This window comes from Delphinapterus leucas, chromosome 2 (genome assembly GCF_059928025.1).
Source record: "Delphinapterus leucas isolate spDelLeu-1000000601 "Yukka" chromosome 2, BTC_Dleu_Yukka2, whole genome shotgun sequence".
Lineage (NCBI taxonomy): Eukaryota > Metazoa > Chordata > Mammalia > Artiodactyla > Monodontidae > Delphinapterus > Delphinapterus leucas.
Genome location: NC_143130.1, coordinates 93,058,570 through 93,078,405, shown reverse-complemented (window position 1 = coordinate 93,078,405; position 19,836 = coordinate 93,058,570). Strand labels below are relative to the sequence as shown.

At 43.6% G+C, this 19,836-nt stretch overlaps 1 protein-coding gene across 3 annotated transcripts in view; it reads left to right on the top strand.

The window, feature by feature from the left end:
- The window catches only part of SQOR (sulfide quinone oxidoreductase), a 46,609-nt gene that overhangs the window by 11,691 nt on the left and 15,082 nt on the right, over nt 1-19,836 (top strand). For 2 of the 3 annotated variants that reach the window (XM_022587185.2, XM_022587183.2), the window contains exons 2-4: nt 9,713-9,963; nt 12,740-12,910; nt 19,747-19,800. In XM_022587185.2, coding sequence (XP_022442893.1) covers nt 9,730-9,963; nt 12,740-12,910; nt 19,747-19,800 — 459 coding nt within the window. In that variant the 5' untranslated portion in view covers nt 9,713-9,729. The remainder of the gene's footprint in view (nt 1-9,712; nt 9,964-12,739; nt 12,911-19,746; nt 19,801-19,836) is intronic. The other variant, XM_022587184.2, reaches the window with a different exon arrangement.

The following is a 19,836-nucleotide window of genomic DNA, read 5'->3' as shown; positions in this document are numbered from 1 at the left end:
ACTCACTCACATAATTATAGCATTCAACAGTAATATGTAATTAAATTGCTTTTTAAATGCCACCTGACAGTTCAGCGAGTTTGTAAGGAGAAGGAGTAGAGCAAAATTTGTTAAACATGTAAAATCTTCCATCTGACTGGACAGTAGTGAATGCACTTTAATGTAGTGTATTAAAATGTACCTGGGATTTGTTTTCAGTGAGGCATGGTGAAACCAGCACATCAGGAGATGACCGCCACGAAGGACAAAGTTTTGACTCCGAGTTCCCTAGGAATGGGAGGCCTGGTACACCATGTACCAGGGCCACGTGGGGAAGCATGCAGGTTGGTCAGGAGGCAGAACAATTAAGGAAAACCTGTAATGTGGTTTTCATGAGGCAGGGGGAACAGGCGGACCAGGTTTGGGATTGGCTAATTTGAATAATTTTAGTGGGCTCTGGCGTATAGGGACGGCCCTAGTTGTCTGATGTCTGGTCCTGGGATGATTAGGGCAGAAGAATGTTGCCTTCTGGAATGTAAAAGCCAGACAGAGGAAGTGGTTCGGGTATGGACTCTGGGTTTGTTGGCTTTACTTATCAAAGGTGTGCTCCTAGACTGAGTTGTGTACTGTCTTTAGGAGTTGGTTAGCCCTGAGAGGGGCAGTCTCTTTAGGATTAACAAAGCCCCCAAATGTCAAACAATCATAAAATACAGAAATTAAAAACATGATTAATATAGTAGGATTCAAAATATCTCCAGGAAGGTTTCATGAAGTGTCTTATTCAATGCCCTTGATAAGTGCCACAAATATGCCTGCATACTTGCATGTACTTCAGATTGAGATGAGATCACGTTAAGGTACCATAGCATTTGGGGGGCAACGTTTGGTATTTTCCTGGCAATCCAGTCACAGTGACAATTTCCTTCCTGAGATTTTTTCCATATTTGGACCTGCCCTTTTATAGTTTAAGTCAGAGGGTGTGATGGCCAATATCATGTGTCAACTTGACTGGGCCACAGGGTGCCCAGATGTTTGGTTAAACATTATTCTGGGTGTGTCTATAAGGGTGTTTCTGGAGGGATCAGTAGACTGGGGAAAGAAGATTGTCCTCCTCAGTGTGGGGAGTGTCATCCTATCAGTTGAAGGTCTGAATAGAGCAAAAAGGCTGACCCTCACACGAGGAAGAGAGAACCCTTCCTGTCTGCCTGCCTCGACCTGGGACATTGGTTTCCTCCTGCCTTGGTACTTGAACTGAAACATCAGCTTTACCTGGGTCTTTAGCCCGCTGTTCCTTTGGACTGAAACTCCACCATTGGCTCTCCTGGATCTCCAGCTTGCTGACTGCAGATCTTGGGGCTTAGCCTCCATAATTGTGTGAGCCAATTTCCAGGAGTGCCCTTCGTATAATAGGGAAAGTGATGATGTTTGCTTTGGTTCTCTCCCTCTCTCCTTTCCATCCCCTCTGGTTTAATCCTGGTTTTGTCCTTTTTTGGCTGTGTGGCCTTGATGTAACCAGTCTCCTAGAGCCTCACTTTTTTCAGCTGGTAAAATGGGGATGATATGTCTACCTCTAGTGCCTAGCACAGTGCCTGGCACATCGGAGTCTGAGATGGTACAGTGATGAGCCAGTTTTACAATAGGGGTCAGGATGTAGCTTCAGATTGTCCAAAGTAGCCATGGTATGCTGGCAAGGGGTGGGAGGGGCTTTTGCAGAGAACTGGTAGAGGGCGGGACCAGGCCAGTTCAGTGAGTCCCAGAGGGGTGGGTGGGCAGAGTGCCCTAGAGGAGTGCAGTAGGCACTAGAGGTGGATTTACCCGGAAGCAAATGAAGTTTAAGCTTTTGGGCCTCTCTCTTGCACAGGGCTCTGTGGGTGCTGGGAGCTCCAGGAGCAGAGGGGTAGCCAGGTTATAACCAGAAAGCATTATGCTTATGTTTCTGATAAACTGCCTAAAAGAGATCTCAGAAGAGTCTTGACTCATCAAGGATCCAGACATTTATTTGGACTTGTTTTCTCATTCCAAATTAGTATTAACTATCTAATTTTGTATTTGTAATTTTGGGTCTCCAACGTGTACAGGCTTCAATGCCCATAAAACCTGGATCTGCCCCTGCCTGGAGGGCTGCCCTTCTGGGGGATGGCATGTGGAGCCCCAGCAAAGAGGTCATCTTGAGATTCAGAGCTGGGAGAAGGTCCAGACTGGGAGCTCTCCACCTCTGAATTGCAGGCTCCCGCTAATGCCTGCACTGCTGCTCCAAAGGGCATTCAGAAAAAGTTGCTGTTCACGGAAAGGACTCACTGTAGCTCTGACCCTGCTGCAGATTCAGGTGACCTTTGGAAGATCACCTCGGCCCTCTGAGCCTCAGTTTTCCCATTTGTAAAGTGGTATCGATACCTCCAGTGTAGACTCAGGTATGGGTCCTGTGAATTGTAAAGCTCTAGGCACTTGGGAGGGAAGTGTTGTAATTGTGTTGCTACTTCTTGTATTTCTGTTGTCTTGCTATTACTTGAAATATACTTAGACCTTAACATTTCAGTGACTAAAGAGCAAAGGTAATGTCCACCCTGACATACTGTGTTTTGATTTCTGTTTTTTGCTGTTTCATTCATTCGTTCATTTTAATTTTTTATTGAGGAGACTTTCCAGCATATACAAAAATTCATAGATTACCACAAGGAATGCCCATATATATATCCATCAATTGGCTTCAGATTATTATCAACTCTGAAATAATGCCATTTGCAGCAATGTGGATGGACCTAGAGATTATCATACTAAGTGAAATAAGTCAGACAGAGAAAGACAACATATGATATCACTTATATGTGGAATCTAAAAAAATGATACAAATGAACTTATTTACAATTACAAAACAGAAGTAGACTCACAGACATAGAAACCAAACTTATGGTTACCAAAGGGGAAAGGGGGGGCAGGGATAAATTTGGAATTTGGATAAATTTGTATTTGGCAACAGATACAGACTACTATATATAAAATAGATAAACAACCAGGACCTACTGTATAGCACAGGGAACTATATTCAATATCTTGTAATAACCTATAATGGAAAAGAATCTGAAAAAGTATATATATATATATATATATATATAATGGAATCACTTTGCTGTACACTTGAAACATTGTAAATCAACTATACTTCAATTAAAAAAAATATTATCAACTCATGGCCAATCTGATGTCATCTACACTCCTACCTACTCACCTCCTGTAATATTTTTGAGCAAATTCCAAATCATTTAAACTGCAAGAATCCCAGTATTTTAAAAATTTAAGGGCCCATAAAAACTTACATCAGGGGGAAGCAGCCGCAAGGCACAGGGATATTAGCTCGGTGCTTTGTGACAGCCTGGAGGGGTGGGATAGGGAGAGTGGGAGGGAGGGAGACGCAAGAGGGAAGACATATGGGAACATATGTATATGTATAACTGATTCACTTTGTTATAAAGCAGAAACTAACACACAATTGTAAAGCAATTATACCCCAATAAAGATGTTTAAAAAAAAAAAAAAACTTACATCAATACTATTATTCTACCTCACTCATCCCCCAAAAAACTTAAAATTTTTTTCTTCCAATTTGTTTAGTAAGCTAAAATTTAGTATCATATATTCCCTCCCAACTCACTCCCTGGGGCACAAGTTACTTTACATTTGAATTAAATAAAATTCAGCTGATAGGCATTTTCCCTGAATTATCTCTTAGGTCTAACACTGTGAGAACTCAATTGAGGAGTAAGTTTGAATTAAACTCTGCTCTTTAATCAGTGAGGTGACCTTAGGCAGGTGCTCTAACTTTACACTCAACCTCAATTTTCTCGTCTGTAAAATGGGGATACTAACACCCTCTTTACAAAGTTATTGCCTCTGAGACAGCATAAGTACAACTAGTAAACATTCAGTAAATGTTAGCTATTATTATTATGATAGTTTCTCCCTACTTTTTCTTATCGAACCCTGTCTTCTGGAAGTAATTTTGTTGAGAGATGTAAATAACTGATGATAGCCTTGGCTGATTTAAGTTAAAAGGCCCAGGAAGCCTAAGGGGGAGGAGCTAATGGAGGAGGAAGAGCCTTCCAGGAGTCTTACCACCTGCACACTAGGTGTAAGCCCAACCCATGCTGTGTAGACAAGGTTCACTTGTGTCTCAGAGACTGGGACCCACAGGGATCCAGACCCTCAGGACATCACAGCTCAGCATAAGCTTGGCTGGGAAGCTGGAGGTCCAGAGGTCAGGTAGGAGGAATGGGGTGGGTGGTAAGAGGTGGAGGCTGTTCATTGTCTGTTTTCCTCTTTGATTTTTGAAGTTTTCTACAAAGACGATATAATAAAGGTTGGCCTTGTAGTTATTGAAACCGAAAGCAATGAGGGCCCAGCCTGGCATGGGCTTGAGATAAGACAGTTGTGACCCATACAAAAACCCCCTGTTTCCTCAAGAGCAAAAATAGCTGAAAGGTTGGCTAAGTCTTGCTGGCCTGTTGGGTCTTTCATTAAGATGCTCTGAATAATCCTTGTTTAGAGGCCAGCTCTTTTTGAACTGGGCCAAGTGTCCTAGCTGACACCTGGTGAGTGGCATGCACGTGGCATAGGATTAGAGAGCTCTCGACACTGGCAGTCTGTGGCTTGTCCCAGAAAGGCTGGCTGTGAGAGGTGGGGGAGTCCCAAAGACTTGTCTAGACCAGGGGGTCTGGAGTCAGCAGCCAGCGATGTAAGTAGGAGATGCCTAGCAGGCTGTATTATTTTTCAATCAGCAGGGATTTTACTTCAGTCAGACTACAGCTGTAACAAAGCATTTATTTTGATTCTTTGAAGGAATCCCTCAATTGATTTAGCATTAATTGAATTTTTATCTAACTTAAAAGCATGACATTATTTAACTAGGACATGTATTTGTTACATGAAATACATTTTTTTCAATTAAATAAATGTGCCACTTGTTAAATGAAAGTTAACTGTGCCCTATTTATTGATTCTTTTAAAAAGTGTGTGTTTCACCTTGTAAGAGGGTAGAGAGAAAGCAGCTGCATTCGTCTGCATCGTTAGTGGGTAATTCTTATTTCTTAACCTAACAGGTAGATGTGTTTCAGGCTACCTTCTAGGGAGACTCAGACTTAGATTTATGCTCCTTAGTTATTTTGTTGACAGAGGTTTTTTATTTCTTTTCTGTTGACTTCAGGGTCAAGTTTGGCCTTTCCTTTTTTTTTTCATTCTGGTTAAGATTGTGTGACCTGCTTCCTTCAATTGTCTGTTTTCTTGATTGTTGCTCCAGACTTGGTTTAGGTCAATGTCAGAAATTTCTCTTGGTTCCTGTCGATATTTTCTGACACTACTTCTAACACCAGGTGTATGTCTTTTCCAACACCAGCCAGTTCTCTGACACCAACTGGGTGTTCAACAGTTCAGTTCTGATGTTAGCTCCCAGAGCTGCAAATGGCATCCCAGGCGACCCACACTTCTGCCTGCCTGACTACAAATTTTGGGGCTCCCAGGATGCCCTCTTAGGTTTGATAATTTGCTAGAATGACACACAGAACTCAGGAAAACACTTCACTTATGCTTACCAGTTTCTTATAAAGCTTATTTCAACTCAGGAATGGCCAAATGGAAGAGATGCGTAGGGCAAGGTATGGGCTGGGGTGGGGGGAGAGGGTGGGGGGGGGTGCCACAGAGCTTCCATGACCTCTCTGGGTGTGTCACCACCCTCCCAGGACTTCAGCACATTCACCAACCCCGAAGCTCTCAGAATCTCATTGTTCAAGAGGTTTTTTTTTTTTAATTAATTAATTTATTTATTTTTGGCTGTGTTGGGTCTTTGTTGCTGTGCGCAGGCTTTCTCTAGTTGCAGCGAGCGGGGGTTACTCTTCCTTGCGGTGTGCGGGCTTCTCATTGCGGGGGCTTCTCTTGTTGTGGAGCATGGGCTCTAGGCGCGCGGGCTTCAGTAGTTGCGGCACGTGGGCTCAGTAGTTGTGGCTCGCGGGCTCTAGAGCACAGGCTCAGTAGTTGTGGCGCCCGGGCTTAGTTGCTCCACGGCATGTGGGATCTTCCTGGACCAGGGCTTGAACCCGTGTCCCCTGCACTGGCAGGCGGATTCTTAACCACTGTGCCACCAGAGGAGCCCCTGTTCAAGAGTTTTTATAGAATTCAATCTCCAGCCCCACTTCCTCCCAGAGACTGGGGGCGGGGCTGAAAATTCCAACCCTCTAATGACATGTTTGGTCTTTCTGGTGAACGGCCTCCATCGTGAAGCTATCTAGGGGTCCCATCCTGAGTCGCTTCCTTAACAGTTATGGTTGAAAGGGGCTCCTTATTATTATTTGCTATTGAATAACAACTCCTGTCACCCAGGAAATTCCAAGGGTTTTAGGAGCTTTGTACCATGAACAGGGAATAAAGGGCAAATATATATATTTTATTATACCACAGTTGCAAAGTGGGATACTAAAAAATTATGATTATGCATTATTGTCCTGGGTTTTTTCTGGTCTTTGACTTCGTATCATGCCCTACCTTCTCCACAAATAGCATTAGATTGTGGTTCTGGTTTTTCTGATCCGAAAGTGAGGATGACATTACATTGTTAGAATGGGAGTGTTCCTGAGATTTTCAAGTGTTTTCAAGCTTGGAACATTTCCTCTAACACGTTCTTTTATGTTTGTGAAATTTTTGTTTATGGTTCACAAATGAAATTTGACTGCAAAGACCAGGATATTCTGCTTGATGACTGTTTTTAATGAAGTTGATAGAACTGGTTCAGAGGACTTTGTGTTTATTTACACTGAATCCAGAAATAGGCTATGGGTAACTGCTGAAATAAAACAGAACTAGCCTTCTTGGCTGAATGAGGGAAGTATTTGCATAAACTCTTCCTCTTTCAAGAGGAGAACCATGGGGTATTAGGCTGGAAGGGAATTAGGGGGTTGAAGAGCCTCAGATGGCGTGGTTAGAAAGCAGAAACTTAGCCAGGCCTCCTTTTAGATCATTATTTTGTAACTCTTTCCATGGAGTTAAGATGTTGTGTCAGGACCATGAAACAGTGGTTTCCCTAAAAGGCAAGTGAGGAGTTTTGCTGTGATTCCGTTGTTCTGTGGACATATAGAAAGGCAGGATGTGAAGACTGTCTATTCACCATAAAATATCTTCTTCCCTAGCAAACAGCAATATCCTAGCTGGTGATTTCCTCCACTCCTCAATGATTAAGAAACAAAGAACAAACAAACAAAAAACCCAACCAAACAAGTAAAACCAAATTGAGTGATTTTTAAAATTTAAAGCTCATTAAAGAAAACGTGAGAAAAGCACATGCAAAGAAGAGGGAAAAAATCAATTATAGTGTTATCAAAACATTGCTAATATTTAGGTGTCAGTACCGTGCAAAAAATGGTTTCCCTTTTGTGGGAAGTGTGGAAAAGATATCTGGATTTTTTTCATTTAAGATTATCATGTAAGCACTGTTTTGTTGTTATTGATAGAGATAATAGATATAGTGGTTTAAAGCAGAGGCTCTGGCACTGAAGTGCCCAGGTTCAAATCACAGCCCACCATTTGTGAGCTCCCTGCCTCAGTTTTATCATCTGTAAAATGGGGATGATAATGACAGCCATCTCACAAGTTAAATGTTTATGTAAAGGACTTAGTACATGTTTCTTATTGTCATCAAAATAGATTTCATTATTTTAACATTAATATATGTGTACAGTAGAGATTTTATAAGATACAGAAAAGCAGAAGAAATCAAAATCACCCATTATTCTAAAACCCAGAGAAAAACCACTTACCCAGTGTTAACATTTTGCTATTTTTTTAAAATACACTTTGTCTTACATAGTTGAGCTCATATTGTAATTCCAGTTTATATCCTGATCGTTACGTAATTATTCTGGAAAAGGCTAATTATGTAAACATAATTTGAAAAGACTACATAGGTCATCTTGTGTAACCATATTTTACTTAACCCTTCACCAAAGTTTTAACAAGCAGATGGCTATTCCTGCCCATCTCCCCGCACCCCCCCGCCATATTTAAAAGAGAAGTAATCATAAATTAGCCTTGGTTAGAATAGTCTGGAGCCTGAGCCTTCCTTGGCCAGTGTGGAGCCTGCAGTTGTTTTTTCTGTAACCAGGACGTAATCAGATCCAATCCACAAACCAGTTAACTCAGGGTTGAACGTATTATGAATGAATATGTGAGATATATCTTTGTAAAGGTTTGTCTTCTTAAGTATTAGAGGTTAATTCCTTAGAACAGAGTCCCAGAAATGGAAATGCAGGGTCAAAGGATGAGAAATGTTTTCTATAAGGGTCATACTGATTTAAACTTGTGGCAACAGTGTATGAGCCTGCCCCACTTTCTGTGTAGCCCCCATGTCCCTTCCCCCAGCTCTGGGTTGCTTTTCAGATCTGAAATATTGAGGAAATTGTCAGGGGTTCCAAAACACTGGAGTAGAGTTAATCTTAATTAAAATCATCACTCCGGCCCCTCCTTCTCACTCTTCCAGGGCACTTCTTTCTTCCTTTCCTTTTCCCTCCCAGCTTCCTCTAATTCCCTCGTGTAGCCTTCCTCTTCTCCACTGGAGGGGCAGGGGAGTCATATAATTAAGTTGTTCCCGTTAAGAAGTTGGTGAGCTTAGCAGCTAGAAGTGTTATCCCCCAGCTGGGTACTTGCATTTTAATAAAGGGTTCCTGGAGCATTGTTGAACCCACAGGACTGAGCTTGATGGTGGAATTTGGGGTGCTGTAATACGCAGGGAGGGAGATATTTTGGTCTGGACCCCTCAAGTTATACAATAGACTGTATCCAAGATGTAAGGCTGGATCTATGGATGGCATGACGCCAAGGCCAGCTTCTGAGACGCCTTCATTTCCTCACTGCCAAAGCACCAGCTGCTCAGAGCAGAAACACCTTTTCCTAAAGGTTAAAGTGTGTCTCTTGGAAAAACTACTCGGGGAGATTATTTACCGAATTGGGTGGACATAATAAAAGACTAGTCAGCAGCATATGCAGATTCTTTTCATAAAATATAACTTTATGATACCAGGCAGGGCTCCTTTTATGGCTTTTGCATCATCTGGTTGAAACTGCCAAAGATATGGAGGGCCTTTGCTTATGTGTCTGTAGCCAGTGATTTAAATCGTGTGTCGCTGGGCAGGCAGATCCGGGTACTACTTAGTGGGGCTGAGGCTCTGATTACCTTGGCCTGAACTCTGAGCTGCAGAGAAGGTGGGTTTCTTGCTGGACTCTTTCTGTTTCAGCAAGGTCTCAGGTGCCCTTTGTGGCAAGGGATTGTTCAGGTGTCTACCTGTAGACTCATACATATTTGGTGGACTGAAAAGCCAAAGGAAGAATTGAGGAATGTGCCTGAGAGGAGAAGGATGACAGCAGGATACTGTAGATGATGCCCTAGCTTTAGGGAGGGACAAGGAGAGGTACAGGCACATTATGAGGAGAACTTAAAAGATGAGACTTACTTGGTTCAAAGTCTGAGATGTCCTGCAAGGAGGAGGAGAGGGAGAAAAGGAAAGCTTAGCCAATTGTTAGCCATCTGTGGAGCATTCCCAAGAAGCTCTTGACCACAGCCAGGTGGGGAGGTGGTGCTGAAACGGCGTCAACCAGCTCGAGCCGGCCAGATGCCAGCCTCCCTTCCCTCCCTGAATGAAAATGCTTTGGTCCCATAGTGGCTCCTTCCTTACACAGAGCCTTGTCTGTTTCCTTCTAGCCTGATCCAGCCTGAAGATGACCCCGCTGGCCGCTGTGGTGTCCGGCCCCCGTGTCCGACTCTTTGCCTGCCTCCTCAGGCTGGGCTGTCAGCAGGCCAAACCACTTCAGCTTCACACAGGGGCCAGCCTCGCAGCCAAGAACCACTATGAGGTGCTGGTGCTGGGTGGGGGCAGTGGTGGGATCACCATGGCTGCCCGCATGAAGAGGAAAGTGGGCGCAGAGAATGTGGCCATCGTTGAGCCCAGCGAGGTAGGTCTCCCCCTTTTGAGTGCGTGCATGTGTGCGTGTGTGTGTGTGTGTGTGTGTGTGTGTGTGTCGTGCACATGCATGCGTAGGTTAGGAGCTGGGTTGGGGATGACTGTCATGCCTAGGCCACCGTGTTTCCAGGTTAGTGCTTCTCTTTCTGGGCACAAAAAGCAGGTCGTCCAAAAGAATTGGGAGAAGGTGGGGGGAGGGAGAGAGCGAGGACAGATCTCTTGGTTTATGTTCTCTCTTTTAGTTTCTTAGGGCTGCCATAACAAATTACCATAAAGGGGGAGGCTTAAAACAACAGATAATTTATTCTTTCGCAGTTCTGGAGGCTAGAAGCCCAAAACCAAGGTGTTAGCAAAGCCATGCTCCCCTTGAAGGCTGAGGGGGAAGGGGAAGCTGTCTCATGCCTCTCTCCTAGTTTCTATGGTTGTGGACAGTCCTTGGTGTTCCTTGGCTTGTTGTAGATCACTCCAGTCTCTGCCTCTGTTTTCACATGGCCTTCTCTCTGTGTGGCCCTAGTGTCTTCACACGACCTACTTATAAAGACACCAATCATTGGATTAGACGTTAGATAGTCTGATGGATAGATATTAGAGAGTCAAGGACATTCTAATCCAGCGTGACCCCATCTTAACTTGATTACATCTGCAAAGACCCTATTTCCAAATAAGGTCACGATCGCAGGTCCTGGGGTTAGGACGTCAGCATATTTTTTGGAGAGAAACAATTCAACTCGTGTCGTCCTCCACCTTCGGTCTCATGTCCAGAGGAAAATCAGTGGCCGTTGCACTTTCCTTTCCCTGTTCCAGTCTGGAGAAAGGGTGATGAGTTGAGGGGCGGTGGGGAAAAGGTGAAAACCCACTGAAAAGGTGTCAGTGGGCTTGAGAAATTTAAGTGTAAGAGATTATAAACAGATTATAAAGCACAAAAAGGTAGCAGACACGAGGTGGGAAGTTGGGAAGTGTTTGTAAGGCACTATTTCATGAAAAATATTTTAAGATTGTCCAAAGCTTCAAAAAATAGTCAAGATTTTTGGCGGTTGGCTTAATGTTTCCTAAGGAACTGGGTGTGCACCAGTGGGAAGCTGTATCTTTGGGAGGAAAAAGCAAAATGGATCTGGTGCTGGTTTGGTGGAGAGGGTAGGGCAAGAAAGGCACAGTCCTTTTCAGGAAGTCTTCCCAGTACCAAACGAGGCTGCCCAGGGCTTTTTTGCAATCTCCAACTGATACGTTGTGATTTGTGGGGAGACTGGAGGGCACTCTCCGTCTATTTCCTTTTAAAAGTGACTTTAATTCAGGGACAACATTTTAAATGACAGTGGCCTGAGAGCTGTATCAGGTGGCCTGTGGTGGATTGTAGCTAACCCACGGAAGGCCTCCCAGTGGGGCTACTCTTTGTGATGAGACAGGCCCCTCCAAGGCACTGGACACAATTCAGGAGGCCAGAATGGAGTCTGTCCTGCTCTGTGAGGAAGTGCATGACAGGGGCTGTCACAGGAGCTGCCAGCGGCTCAGGCCTTTGGCACTTTCCCTCCTGTGTCTGGTTTAGTGATTGCTAGAGCTCGTGCTTGTTTGCAGTCTAAAAAATAATCCAAGTTTGTATTTTCGTTCCCTTTTCTCTTCAAGATGGACTTGAAATCGTTGAGCTCTCACAGCTGGAGCTCTCACAACTGGAGACCTCTAACCCCCTTATCTTTTTTTTTTTTTTTTTTTTTGCGGTACGCGGGCCTCTCACTGTTGTGGCCTCTCCCATTGCAGAGCACAGGCTCCGGACGCGCAGGCTCAGTGGCCATGGCTCACGGGCCCAGCCGCTCCGCAGCATGTGGGATCTTCCCGGACCGGGTCACGAATCCGTGTCCCCTGCATCGGCAGGTGGACTCTCAACCACTGCGCCACCAGGGAAGCCCTAACCCCCTTATCTTTGATTCCATGCATCATGGCTGTACGGAGATTGCAGAGCTGTTACTTATGTCCTCTTCACTCTCTGGGGGTGTTGGCAATTCTGTCTAGCCAATATGAGGCGTTTTGAGAAAGTTGAGATCTCTTGGTCTCCCGGTCTGCTCCATGGATGCGTTGGAATTCTCAGAGACCATTAAGCCAATATACCCTTTGGCCCCAAGCCTAGAACTTTCACAACTAACTGAGATCAAGAGTGGACCATTTGAAGCAGAAGAACTCCAGAAAACACTGGAAGTTTGGGTATCATGGTGGGATCTGATGCCTCTGAGAAAGGAGAAGAGGGATCCTAGTGCTGATAGGGGATGTCTGTAGTCCTCCCCATGGGCTTGGGAAACACAGTGGGAAGTTAATGAAGTTTTGAGCATCCCCAAAGCGGCAGTAAACTTTTCAGACTCACCTCACAAATTTCTGAGGAACCGTATTTAGGTTTGGGGGCTTACTTTTTCTTTATATCCGTGCACATATATGGATTAATAATGTGTGTGTGTTCATATGCATGTATATGTAACATGTACATGTTAAACACCAAATCTACTTTAAGCAATAAATAATACAGTGCTCACTAAAGATAGTTTATGGCTTTTTTCGCTGATCTTGGCAGAATTCTTTTGTTGGTGACTGCCCTTCAGAGCTTAACACAGTAGGAGACGTCAGTGGAGTCGGTGGGGGGAAGACTAACCTTCTGGAGACTTTTCTCTGTGATGCTCCAAGGGTCTGGAGGGAAGAACTGAGAGAGTCTAGCTCATGTACTTTGAGCTATGACCCTTTTGATCGGCCTCACACTGAAATGAATCTCCCAATACTTTGTTTCTTAGAGACATTTCTACCAGCCAATCTGGACCCTGGTGGGAGCTGGTGCCAAACCATTAGCCTCATCTGGCCGTCCCACAGCGAGTGTGATTCCATCTGGTGTAGAGTGGATCAAAGCTAGAGTGGTTGATCTGAACCCAGACAAGAACTGCATCCACACAGACAACGACAAGGAGGTAACCGTCTGGGTCCTTTGGCTTTTGTTAACCTGAGGGCTTGTATTGAACGCACAGCCATTATCAAACTGGACAGCTTCATGGTAAGGGGGCAGTATACATGTGCGTGTGTGCATGTGTGTGTGTGCTGAATACTGCATGAGATGGGAGGGGGTGTGGGGAATGGAGGATGGGATAGATGGAAGGACTGAGAGATGCTGAATTAATAAATGAACAATGAAGACAAGTATTTATTGAACACCACTGTTTGTCCTATTGCTTGGTACAGTATCATATGCCTGAATTTTTATTGCACAAATACCACTGCTCTGTGTGAAAATACCAGGTACCTCCCTCCTTTTTCCTTTGAAGCAGCCAGCCTCTCTATCTGACCCTGGTCCTGCAGAGGAAGCGGGTGTTGGGAAGTATCCATCCCAGTCACACTCGGGGGAGCTCTGCCAGAGCTGTTAGGGAACCGTGTGACTGCGGTGGTGCCAGGGCTGAGAATTGCTGCTGCTGCAGCTTGCGGCTCATGGTTGCTCTGCGCCATTTAGAAGTCTCCTCCCACCCGCACCACACAGGGATCACAGCTTTTCAGCAACTGCAGCCCCTGTGTCTGACTGAGGGGATGAGGGCAGGATGGTGAGAAGACAGGCTTAGGAGCCATCGGGGCATCGTGTCCCCTCGTCTGCTGCTGAGCCCAGGACAGCCATCGTGCCGCACAGCCCTGTTCCGGGCTCCCATGGTTCTTGGGCCCCCAGGGTGTTATTGGCCTTAATATCCTGACCCGGCTCCCTCCAGACTGGGCACTCCAGCATTTTCACAGAACTGTGGAATCTGAGAGTTGGTGGGAATCTTTCAGATCCAACCCCTTGCTCTAAGCAGGGACCATTGGCGCCAGGCATTCTCAGCCTTTCCTTAGGTCATGGATCTTTCTGAGTGTGGATCTTAATTAGCCCAGTCTAGAAAATGCATATATGTACCTAATTTTGCATTTAATTTCAAGGAGTTCAGAGATTGTTTGCAGCCTTTCCCTGAGCCCTGATCAACCCTGAACCAACCCTCCTTCCCTGCTTCCTTCCTCCCTCCTTCCCCACCCTCTCTCCCTCCCTTCCTTCCTTCCTTCCTCAATATTTATTAAGCATTATTACAACCTAGGTACAGTTTTAGGGATATACAAGTGAACGACAATAGACAAAAATCCTTATTGTCCTGGATTTTATGTTCTAGTGGAGGAGGACATACAATAAACAGTAGACATAATAAGTTATATAATGTGTTAGAAGGTGATGAATATTAATTTAAAAAAATAGAGCCGAATTACTGGGATTGGGGCACGTGGGGTAGGGGGTTGAATTTAAAATGGGTTAGTATTTACACTCTCCAGGGCCAGGGACTTCTCTGACAAGTTATCCCTCTTCATTTTTTATAGACAGACAGGTTATATGAAAGTTCTGCCTTTAATGAGTCAGAATCTACCTCCCTGTAACCTATTTTTTGTTCTTTCTTGGGCCAGGGTGTTAGTGGCCATAATACTGTTCTTGTCCCTTATTCTTCCTACAGTGTGGGAGAGAAGGCCTTCTCTCTTTTCTGTGGAGAAACTCTCCAACTATTTGAAGGTGGCTCCTAGAGTCTGTGTCAGTCTTCTCCTCAGGTAGACTTGTCCTCCTGTCTCCACTTTCCTCAGATTTCATGAGCTCCAGCCCTCTCACTACCCTCTTTACCCTGCTTGAGACAGCATCTGGCTTGTTTTGCCCCCATGATCCATGGCCCCTAGAGGTGCCTGGAAGAGTAGCCAACACTACAGAACAGCCCAGAATAGAGTGGGACATTCTCTCCCACAACTAGATAGAATCCAAGCTAGCATTTGCCAAGTTATCACAGTGCTGATTCATGCTGGGCTAGAGGTCAGTTCAAACCACTGGGTCTTTTTTTCACATGATCTACTGTCAAGTCAGGCATCCCCCATCCTAAAATATATACATACATATTTATTTATTTACATTAAATTAAAAAGTTTATATGTTATATATGTATTATTTTCTCCCTGTTGAAACACGTCCATATTTTCCCCAGCATGTCCAGGAGAGCAGACTGGATTAAACACAAGATAGTTCTCAATTCACAGGATTGAGTTTTGGGGCTCATTTCCCTTGCCAGTCTGCTGCCAGCTCATGGGACCAGCGGACTTGTATCTTCTAATACACATCCCCCTTTGGTACAGCAGTGCCTGCCTCCTAGTCAGACCCCTTTGCATTATAGGAATAGCTCAGAGTCCTCTGTGATTGGGTTTGTGTGTATCTTAAGGAACATAAACTTGTCTTATCTCTTGAGAATGAGAGGCACTGGGAGATGCACTCACTTCTGAGTCCTGCTTCGACATCTAAGGCCTAGACCCTTGGGAGAGTTGTAGAGTCTTGTTTTAGGGCTGTGAAAGAAGTTGGTATTAGTTGGTGAGACTCTTCTCCGAGATTTTTTAAGCAAAAATATTCCATAGCCGCAGAAATCTACATATAACGTCTCTTCTTCTTGGTTTTGGTTCACCCTCCCAGCCTGCCTGGATCTTTTAGATTTTTGATTCAGACATCCAGTTAGCAATTTTTCCTTGCCATTATCCATGATGGTTTCATTTAAGTTCAAGGTTTTAATTCTTTAACATGCCCCTAGAGAACTTTTTTCTAGCTTACATAAATCAATCAATATTCTTTTGAAAATATTAAAAAATTTACCAAATCATTTCCAATCTTTGTTTACACTTTCCTATCCTATTTACAATGTGAGGGTACTGCTGAAATCTAGCCTCAGTGTGCCTGTGTCTCTGATTTTTCCCTGATTCAGAGTTCTGTTTGTTTGGAATGTGTCCCCCAGGCCCCACGTAGACTGGTCCTTGCTCCTTCTCCAGATTTAACCTGATTCTGTTCTCTTCCTTGTTCCTACTCCAGCACACTGGCCTCTCATTTCCTCAAATACTTTGGCCTCCTTCTTCCCCAGGACATTTGCACATGCTGCTTCCACCTCTTACCCTAGCTAACTCCTGCTTATTGTTAGCTTAGAGATGACATCTTCAGACAAGCCTTCCCTGATCTACAAGACTAGTCAGGTTCCCCCTTGACATGCCATCACAGCATTCTGTGGTTTAGTAATTGTTTGTGTGATTATCTGGTAATGTCTGTCTTGCCCACTAGACTGAGTTCCTGGAGGGGTAGGAACTGGGTCTTTCTTGTTCAGCGTTGTATGTCCAGGACTTAGCACAATATCTGTCACACAGAAGGTGTTCAGTAAATCTTTGTGATCAAGTTGTGCCTCAGTTTCTTCATCTGTAAAATGGTACTACTAATAATACCTACTTCATTGGGTTGCTGTGAGGATTAAATGAATTAAAACATAAAACATTCATAACAGTGCCTTGTACAGAGTGAATGCTCAAGAAATGTTGCTGTTATTAATTTTTAAACAATACATGAAATAAACAAATGGGACTTAATTAAACTTAAAAGTTTTTGCACAGCAAAGGAAACCATAAACAAGACAAAAAGACAACCCTCAGAATGGGAGAAAATATTTGCAAATGAAACAACAGACAAAGGATTAATCTCCAAGATATACAAACAGCTCACGAAGTTCAATATCAAAAAAACAAACAATCCAGTTAAAAAACGGGCAGAAGACCTAAATAGACATTTCACCAAGGAAGACATACAGATGGCCAGGAGACACCTGAAAAGATGCTCAACATCACTAATTATTAGAGAAATGCAAATCAAAACTACAATGAGGTACCACCTCACACTGGTCAGAATGGCTATTATCAAAAAATCTAGGAACAATAAATGCTGGAAAGGGTATGGTGAAAAGGGAAGCCTCCTGCACTGGTTGGTGGGAATGTAAATTGATACAACCACTTTGGAAAACAGTATGGAGGTTCCTTAAAAAACTAAAAATAGAACTACCATATGACCCAGCTATCCCACTACTGGGCATATACCCTGAGAAAACCATAATTCAAAAAGAGTCATGTACCAAAATGTTCATTGCAGCTCTATTTACAATAGCCAGGACATGGAAGCAACCTAAATATCCATGAACAGATGAATGGATAAAGAAGACGTGGCACATATATACAATGGAATATTACTTAGGCATAAAAAGAAACGAAACTGAGTTATTTATAGTGAGATGGATGGACCTAGAGTCTGTCACACAGAGTGAAGTAAGTCAGAAAGAGAAAAACAAATACCGCATGCTAACACATATATGTGGACTCTAAAAAAAAAAAATGGTACTGATGAACCTAGTTGCAGGGCAGGAATAAAGATGTAGACATAGAGAATGGACTTGAGGACACGGGGTGGGAGGGGAAAGCTGGGTGAAGTGAGAGTAGCATCGACATATGTAAAATAGCTAGTGGGATGCAGACGCATAGCACAGGGAGATCAGCTCCTCGGTGCTTTGCGATGACCTAGAGGGGAGGGAGGCTCAAGAGGGAGGGGATATGGGGACATATGTATGCATATGGCTGATTCACTTCGGTGTACAACAGAAACTACCACAGTATTGTGGAGCAATTATACTCCAATAAAGATCTATTTTTAAAAAAAAGAATACGTGGAAGAAAGGAAAAGGAAGGATTTGAGTATCCTCCCTGCGCCCGCAGAGTATTTGACTGCTGACTGATGGAAAGCAGGTTTACAATCTGTGAACACATGCTGATGCTTTTCTTTTTCTAAGTTATTACGAGACATCTATTTAGTAGATGAGCCTGGAATTTTGAAATGTTTAAACATCCTATTTACTAAATTGTTAGTGTCAGAATTTACCTCCTTTATCCCCTGTATAAAATTAGAACACTTGCCCATGTTTAGCCTTCCAGCGGGGTCTGCACTGTTCTCTGAAATCGCTCAAAAGTTTTGTCTAAAGTTTTTGCAATTCCTTAAGAGTTAGGTCATCTGGCCTGGAAGCGTGAACTCATTCAAAAGACCTGAGGCTTTCTTGTGTTGTTTGCTACTTTAGGGTTTATTCTCCCTTATTTATTTATTTTTTTAATAATCTTAAGCATGTCTGTTACTAGTCCTTAAAATAATCAATATTATGCTCTAATAGAACCATCAAGGCATGCACAAACCAATGGCTTTTCTTGCTGACAGTGTGCATATGTCTTACCTGTAGGGCACCACCCCCAGACCCCATGCCATCTCTGACCTCACACCCTGAAGACTCAACACAGTTCACTCAGCCATTTAGTGGGCCTGGTACACCTTCCTACAGACCAAGGAATTTAAGGGCACCCAGTCTCTGTGGGTAGGCAAATCATACAGGTGAAGATGTATATATTATCTGTCCACTTTGATAAACTGTATTTTTCACAAGCAACTGAAATCAACCATCCACCTATCCTTTCGTCCAACAGACATTACCAACTTCCTCACTTTAATTTAGTGACTGTGCTAGATTCTAGGACTATAGGGAACAAGGCATAACCTTTATCCTCTAGGAGCGTTCGATGTAGTGAGGAGAACATTGCTGCTGTATAACACAAGTGCTTCTCTATTTGGTACAAGACTGTGGCAGTCACCACCTGTGGCTCCATTCTGGGCTCCTGTCACGGCAATCATTCTCCAGTTTTCTAGGCAAGTCCTTTCACTTTACATCCTTCTTGCTTACACTCTTGTGCTTCAACTTGTCCAACTTCTGATCCTAAACCCCCATTTTCCATCACAATAAACATGGATACTTTTGCCTTCAGCATGGATAAGCACAATGCCCATATATAAAGAGAGGAGTTTTAAATTCCAGACAGCTCATTAAACAAGATCAGGTAGGTTATATCACACACATCCTTTTTAGTGGCCCTCAAAAGAGCAGTTTCTCACTTACGATATTAATCCAATTCATACGACAGGTCAAATTTGCTTGGGATTCACAAGCTACCAGATAGCTTTTAAAGAAAGCTGATTGTTTTTAGAATATTACTCAGCCATAAAAAGATACGAAATTGAGTTATCTGCAGTGAGGTGGACGGACCTACATACAGAGTGAAGTAAGTCAGAAAGAGAAAAACAAGTACCGTATGCTAACACATATATATGGAATCTAAAAAAAAAAAAAAAAATTGGTCATGAAGGACCTAGGGGCAGGACAGGAATAAAGACGCAGGTGTAGTAGAGAATGGACTTGAGGACATGGGGAGGGGGAAGGGTAAGTTGGTACGAAGTGAGAGAGTGGCATGGACATATATACACTACCAAATGTAAAATAGATAGCTAGTGGGAAGCAGCCGCATAGCACAGGGAGATCAGCTCTGTATTTTGTGACCACCTAGAGGGGTGGGATAGGGAGGGTGGGAGGGAGACGCAAGAGGGAGGAGATATGGGGATATATGTATATGTATAGCTGATTCACTTTGTTATAAAGCAGAAACTAACACACCATTGTAAAGCAATTATACTCCAGTAAAGATGTTAAAAAAAAAAGCTGATTGTTTTAAGATTTGAAAGTCATCCTCCCACTCTTCAACGTGAAAAATGTTGTGTTAACACAAGCACTAGGGAAGCACTGTGACCTCTTTGCTGTCGTTCTCCCCTGTGTAAAAATACAGGTGTCTCGAGCTCCCAGAGGCCAGGCAGGTTATACAATATTTGTGAAGCAGTGAGGTGTGAGGCAGCAGAGAATGGTGGGCATGATGGCAAACTGGAACGTGCATCCCTGCCTGCTGTCCTGTGCACTACCCACAACCCCAAGTCAGTCACGGTAAAAAATGGAAATGCAGTGTCGGCCACACACATTTGGGGCCCGAGTCAGCCCTTGGGCTGCCACTTTTTGGGTCCTGGTCTAAAATGTCATTTTTGTGTGTGTTGCAGATTTCCTACAAATATCTTATCATTGCTCTCGGAATTCAGCTGGACTATGAGAAGGTACTGTTTTAAGCTACTTTTATGTTACACTGGCGT